The sequence below is a fragment of the Bison bison genome, unplaced genomic scaffold, assembly GCF_000754665.1.
Source record: "Bison bison bison isolate TAMUID 2011002044 unplaced genomic scaffold, Bison_UMD1.0 scf7180017864061, whole genome shotgun sequence".
NCBI lineage: Eukaryota > Metazoa > Chordata > Mammalia > Artiodactyla > Bovidae > Bison > Bison bison.
This window is the reverse complement of record NW_011494633.1, coordinates 3947992-3954993: the sequence shown is the minus strand read 5'-3', so window position 1 is coordinate 3954993 and position 7002 is coordinate 3947992. Positions and strand designations below refer to the sequence as shown.

The 7002-nt window shown below is 38.3% G+C and overlaps 1 protein-coding gene across 8 annotated transcripts in view; it reads right to left on the bottom strand.

Moving 5' to 3' along the window:
• The window catches only part of WDR76 (WD repeat domain 76), a 54556-nt gene that overhangs the window by 32576 nt on the left and 14978 nt on the right, over positions 1-7002 (bottom strand). For all 8 annotated transcript variants that reach the window (XM_010836170.1, XM_010836167.1, XM_010836169.1 and 5 more), the window contains one exon: positions 6831-6886. In XM_010836170.1, the coding sequence (XP_010834472.1) occupies positions 6831-6886 (56 nt within the window). The remainder of the gene's footprint in view (positions 1-6830; positions 6887-7002) is intronic.

The following is a 7002-nucleotide window of genomic DNA, read 5'->3' as shown; positions in this document are numbered from 1 at the left end:
CCCATCTATTTCCCATGAAGTGATGGGACCAGATGCCATGATCTTCATTTTCTGAATGTTGAGTTTTAAGCCAACCTTTTCACTCTCCTCTTTCACTTTCATCAAGAGGCTCTTTAGTTCTTCTTCACTTTCTGCCATAAGGGTGGTGTCATCTGCATATCTGAGGTTATGGATATTTCTCCCGGCAATCTTGATTCCAGCTTGTGCTTCTTCCAGCCCAGCATTTCTCATGATGTACTCTGCATATAAGTTAAATAAATAGGGTGACATGACCACTGGAAAAACCACAGCCTTGACTAGATGGACCTTTGTCGGCAAAGTAATGGCTCTGCTTTTTAATATGCTATTTAGGTTGGTCATAGCTTTTCTTCCAAGGAGCAAGCATCTTTTAATTTCATAGCTGCAGTCACCATCTGCAGTGATTCTGGAGCCCCAAAAAACAAAGTCTCTCACTGTTCCCATTGTTTCCCTAAAGTCTCTCACTGTTCCCATTGTTTCCCTATCTATTTGCCATGAAGTGATGAGACCGGATGCCATGATCTTCATTTTTTGAATGTTGAGTTTTAAGCCAGCTTTTTCACTCTCCTCTTTCACTTTCATCAAGAGGCTCTTTAATTCTTCTTCACTTTCTGCCATAAGGGTGGTGTCATCTGCGTATGTGAGGTTATTGATATTTCTCCTGGCAATCTTGATTTGAGCCTGTGCTTCATCCAGCCCAGCATTTTGCATTATGTACTCTGCATATAAGTTAAATGAGCAAGGTGACAATACACAGCCTTTACATACTCCTTTTCCTATTTGGAACCAGTCTGTTGTTCCATGTCCAGATCTAACTGTTGCTTCCTGACCTGCATACTGATATCTCAGGAGGCAGGTAAGGTGGTCTGGTATTCCCATCTCTTTCAGAATTTTCCAGTTTGTTGTGATCTATACAAAGACTGTGGCATAATCAATAAAGCAGAAGCAGATGTTTTTCTGGTATTCTCTTGCTTTTTTGATGATCCAACGGATGTTGGCAATTTGATCTGGTTCCTCTGCCTTTTCTAAATCCAACTTGAACATCTGGAAGTTCACGGTTCACGTACTACTGAAGCCTGGCTTGGAGAATTTTGAGCTCTGCTTTTCTAGCATGTGAGATGAGTGCAACTGTGCAGTAGTTTGAACATTCTTTGCCATTGCCTTTTTTAGGATTCAAATGAAAACTGACCTTTTCCAGCTCTGGGGCCACTGCTGAGTTTCCCAAATTTGCTGGCATACTGAGTACAGCATTTTCACAGCATCATCTTTTAGGATTTGAAACAGCTCAACTGGAATTCCATCTATATGGAACTATCATATACATTAACAAAAAAATCCTAGGAGAACCGACTACAATTGCAGCCTGGCTTCCCATTCATTCCCATCATTATTATGATCAGTCAACAGGAACTGAGCACATACTGGGAATTTTAATATGATCTTGAGTAAATAAGATCCAGAGGTAATGCTTTTTTCCCCCCTGGTGAGAGAGGTTCACAATTTAATGAAGTATATGACCTATTTATATGTACTTAAACTGTTCTGCTGGGCTTCCTTGGAAACTCAGACCTGCAATGAGGGAGACCTGGGTTTAGTCCCTGGGTTGGGAAGATCCCCTGAAGGAGGGCAACCAAAGCCAGTATTCTTGCCTGGAGAATCCTCATGGACAGAGGAGCCTGGTGGGCTACAGTCCATGGTATCATAAAGAGTCAGACACAACTGAGCGACTAAGTGCAGCACAGCAAACTGTACTGCTATGAAATCTAATATGAAGTCCAAAAATGGGACTGATTTCTTGCCCAAGGCCTTAAAAGGACTGTAACCAGCTCCTTTTAACTTAAATGTTACCACTTTAGGGCTCCCTGATGGCACAGAAGAATCTGCCTGCCTACACAGGGTATACTTGTTCAATCCCTGGTCCAGGAAGATTCCATATGCCATGGAGCAACTAAGCCAGTGCACTGGAACTACTAAAGCCCGAGTGTCCTAGAGCCAGCAAGCCATAATCACTGAGCCCACATGCTGCCACTACTGAAGCCTGTGTGCCTAGAGCCCGTGCTCCACAACAGAAGGAGCTACTGCAACGAGACGCCCGTGCACCACAACTAGAGTGGCCCCCAAGCTCCGTGGCGAGAGAAAGACCACCTGCAGCAAAGAAGATCCAGTGCAGCCAAAAATACATAATTTAAAAAATAAATGTTATCACTTTAGCTTAACAATGAAGTATTAATATAAAACAAAACCAAGTATACTTGTTATATACTTAGTTAAATACTGGTTAAATTTACCGAAGATTCCTGTAGCAGTCTTTGGTAGATTTAACATTCGTTATTAACTTTCATGAGAGTGAAAGTGTTAGTTGCTCAGTCACGTCCAACTCTGTGAACCCATGGACTGCAGCCCACCAGGCTCCTCTCTCCCTGGGACTCTCCAGGCAAGAATACTTGAGTGGGTTGCCATTTCCTTCTCCAGGGGATCTTCCTATCCCAGGGATGAAACCCAGGTCTCCTGTATTTCAGGCAGATTCTTTATCATCTGAGCCACCAGGGAATCCCTTTGAATTTACATAGTATTAAAATATTATAGGTAATATGCCAACTTCAGAGTCCTCTAAATCTTTTGTCAGGAAGATGATAGCATCATAAACAGAACTAAAACCTGATATCACATATTACTAAAACTGACATTTATTTCCAAAAGGATTTGACCTATGGTAACTGAACTCTGAAAAAAGTGAGAAGACTAGCAGTTGGAGAAAAGTAGATCTGTCACATTACTTAGTCAATGGCAGTTCCAATGTAATTTAGCCTCAGTCTTTTTGCTAAAATGATCTAAATAACAAAAGATTCATAATAAAAATATATGGGGAAAAAAAAAGAAATGAGCTATTAAGCCATGAAAAGACATGGGGGAAGTTTAAATGCATAGTACTAAGAAAAAGAAGCCAATCTGAATGAAGCTACATACTGTATGATTCTAAATATGTGATGGCACCAGTCAGTAGCCATCACCAAAAACCTACGAACAATAAATGGTGAAGAGGGTGTGGAGAAAAGGGAACCCTCTTATACTGTTGGTGGGAATGTAAATTGATACAGCCACTATGGAGAACAGTACGGAAGTTCCTTAAAAAACTAAAACTAGGGATTTCCCTGGTGGTCTATGTGCTCCCCATGCAGGGGGCCCACATTCAATCCTGGTCACAGAACTAGATCCCACATGCTGCAACTAAAGATCCCACACCAGGCACAGCCAAAATAAATGAAAAACTGTTTTGAAAAACCCTAAACAACAACAAAGAAAACTTCGTTTATAAATGGACCAAAGACCTTAACAAACATATCACCAAAGAAGATACACAGATGGGAAATAAGCATATGAAAAGATGCCTCACATTATATCTCATCAGAGAAATGAGACCACTACAGCCATATTAGAATAGCCAGAATCCAGAGTTCTGATGACTCCACATGCTGGTAAAGATGTGTATCAGCAGGATCTCTCATTAACTGCTGGTGCAAATATAAAATGATATAGTCACTTGGGAAGACAGTGTGGTGGTTTCTTACCAAATTAAGCAAACTTGTCACATACAGTCCAGCCACCGTGCTTCTCGGTATTTACTCAAAGGAGCTGAAAACTCCGCACAGAAGCACACACTCGGTTGTTTCCAGCAGCTTTGCTCATAACTGCCAAAACTGGGAAACAACCAATAAATAAAGTGTGATGCATGCAGACCACAGACTATTATTCAGCACTAAAAAGAAATGAGCTATCAAGCCATGGAAAGACAGGGAGAAAACTTAAATGCAATGCAGCCAACCTGAAAAGGCTACATACTGTATCATTCCAACTATGTGACATTCTAAAAAAGGCAAAACTGTGGAAACAGTAAAAACATCAGTAGTTGTTGGAGGGTAGTTGTGGGGAGGGATGAAAAAGCAGAGCACAGAGGATTTTCAGGGAAGTGAAAATACTGTGTATGCTGTCTTAATGACGGATACATGTCATTGGACATTTGTAAAAACCAACAGAAAATACAACACCAACAACAAATCCTAAGATAAACTATGGACTCTAGGTGATTATGATGTGTCAGTGTAGGTTCAGCCTTGGTAACCTACAAACATACCATTCTAATACGTGATGTTTATTATAGGGGAAGCTTCGAAGGGGCAGGGGTAGAGAATAAATGGGAAATCTCTGTATCTTCCTCTCTATTTTGCTGTGAACCTAAAACTGTTCTTTAAAAAATTAAATCTTAAAAAAAAAGTAGTTCATTAAAAAATGTTGGGGAAAGAGAGGCCTCTGAAATTACTTCCAAAAATTCACATGCATAAATCTCACCAACAGTCCACATTAGTTTAGAAGAATGAGTGATAACTACTATTTATTTAAAGTATATTGTGTGGTAGAAACTATACTAAGCATTTAATACCTCATTTAACCTTCAAAAAAAAATCCTCAGCATATGCAAAAATTGGGGTTCTAATATATAATCCTCCTAGAGAATCCTCCTCAGAGAGAAACTCTTCACACATAAACACCAACAGACTTAAGACTGATCAGAGCAGCAGTCTTTATAATAAAGGAAATACAAAGACAATTCAACTGTCCATACTCAAGTCAACATAGTGCATTCATAGAGCAGAAAAAACAGGATGAATAAAGCTGCACACAACAACATGAACGAATTTTAAAACATATAAAGATGTAAAAGTGAGCAAAAGAAAACCCCAGAATATAAAAATGGCATATTATACGTTAATATAAAAAACAGGTAAAAATAAGTAAAACACTGTATTACTATTAATATTATATTAATATTAATATACATTCATTGGTGGTAAAACTATAAATAAATGCAAGGAGTGATTATCACAAAATTCAGCATAATGACTGTTACCTCGAGGAGGGCCTTAAAAGGTACTATAAATTTCTACTGACCTGGATGGCAGGTATAAGGATGGATCCTTCAATTATTATTATTGTTTAAATTACATAAATATTCATATGTGCTTCTTTGTATGTATATTTAGTAATTTTTTAAAACCCCTCTAGATTGGCATAACTTCAACTTTATAGATAAGGAAAGATTATATAAATTGTCCAAAGTTAATACCACCATTATAAGTTGCTGAATTGAAGCTTGAAAGTAAGTTTGCGAAATTTCAGAAGTTATGCCCTTTTTTCTATATAACTTCTGCTCTAGCTGCTGGACACTTATCTTGACACAACTATTAAGTGCTGTAACTTTGTGACTTAAGTGATTTAGGGGGAAAAAAAATCACTCATCTCTACTAATAAAATAATATACTAAGGGAAGTAAGATCCCACATGCAACACTGAGCAGCAGCCAAAAATATATAGATGCATGCAAATATAAAGCTAATGATCAACTGACAACAGGACGGCTATTATCTTCCAGTGTCAAACACTGTTTGTTCCTCTTATAACAATTTTTCACACTTGCAAATACCTGGTCATAATTAAAGGTTCAGCTTTTCTCAAGCTAGTTGACCTATACCAGAATCAAATCAATTAAATGATGTTACATTAGCATCTAGTACTAAAACAATGATCTAATGATGCCAAGATTTTCAGTTTCTTCATTTATACATCAGCATTGTTAAAATGCAGAGAAGAGAACCTAAGGCATCCTGGAGGTCAAATCCTGAAGCTTCCACTTAAAAGCTGATTTTTTTTTTTACCTTTTTTTTTGGCCATGCCACATGAGATGTGGGCTATTAGTTCCCCAATCAGGGATTGAACCAGCACCCCCGACATTGGAAATGGGGAGTTCTTAACCACTGGACTGCTGGGGAAGTCTTTAAGAGCTACTTTGACCTTGACCAAATTACTTTACCTCTTTGAGTCTGTTTTATATCTCACAAAATTTTTGCCAGAATTAAATGAGATAATATAGGATGTTAGGTCCTGTAGATAATATAGGACCTAAAAATTTTTTAGGTCACTGCATTGTATTTCAGAGAAGGAAATGGCAACCCACTCCAGTATTCTTGCCTGGAGACTCCCACAGACAGCAAAGCCTGTGTCCATAGGGTCACAAAGACTCGGACACGACCGAAGCAACTTAGCATGCGTGCATGCACTGTATTTCACAGATGTGCAACAAATGTTAATTTCCTTCCTTTATTCTAGGAACGGGAAAGAAAAAACAAAAAAATAAAATAGAGGAATCTTTAAAAACAATAGTTTTTTTTTTAGGGAAAAATAAGAACAATTTAGTGGTAAAAAAGATTTCTCTCAGAGTTCCCTGGTAGTACAGTGGATAAGAATCCGCCTGCCAATGCAGGGGACATGGGCTCGATCCCTGGTCCAAGAAGATTCCACATGCCACGGAGTAACCAAAGCCCGTGTGCCACAACTACTGAAGCCTGTGTGCCTAGCACCTATGCTCCACAACGAGAGAAGCCCCTGCAATGAAAAACTCACGCACTGCACCTAGAGAACAGCCCTGCTTGCCACAATTAGAGAGCCCACGTAGCAATGAAGACCCAGTACAACCAAAAAAAATTATAAATGTTGAAAAAAAAAGATTTCCCTCCATTAGCTGCGATAATAAATATAAATAAAATTCAGTTCTCAAGATTTTATTTCCTCTACAGTCCTTTGATGAAGATGAGAACTTTAGAGTTATTAAAGATAGTATTCCCTTAGAGATATAAACGATTAAACCAAATTACTGTTTCTGATCTGCTACTTATTGTACTATGTAGAACCATTTTTTCAAATTATAAAACAACTCAGCAATATATCATGGTATAGGAAATGTAAACCCAATCTTTTACCTTTTGGACTCAGGAGGCTGTCTCTTCTTTATCATTTCACGGAACCTTGCGGCTGACTGTAAAATACACAAAACATAATACATGTAAAAATACTATCTTATTAAAAAAAAAGTAATACTGTAACTACATAGCTTACCTTCTAAAACATTTGAGTATCTGCTACTGTATGCAC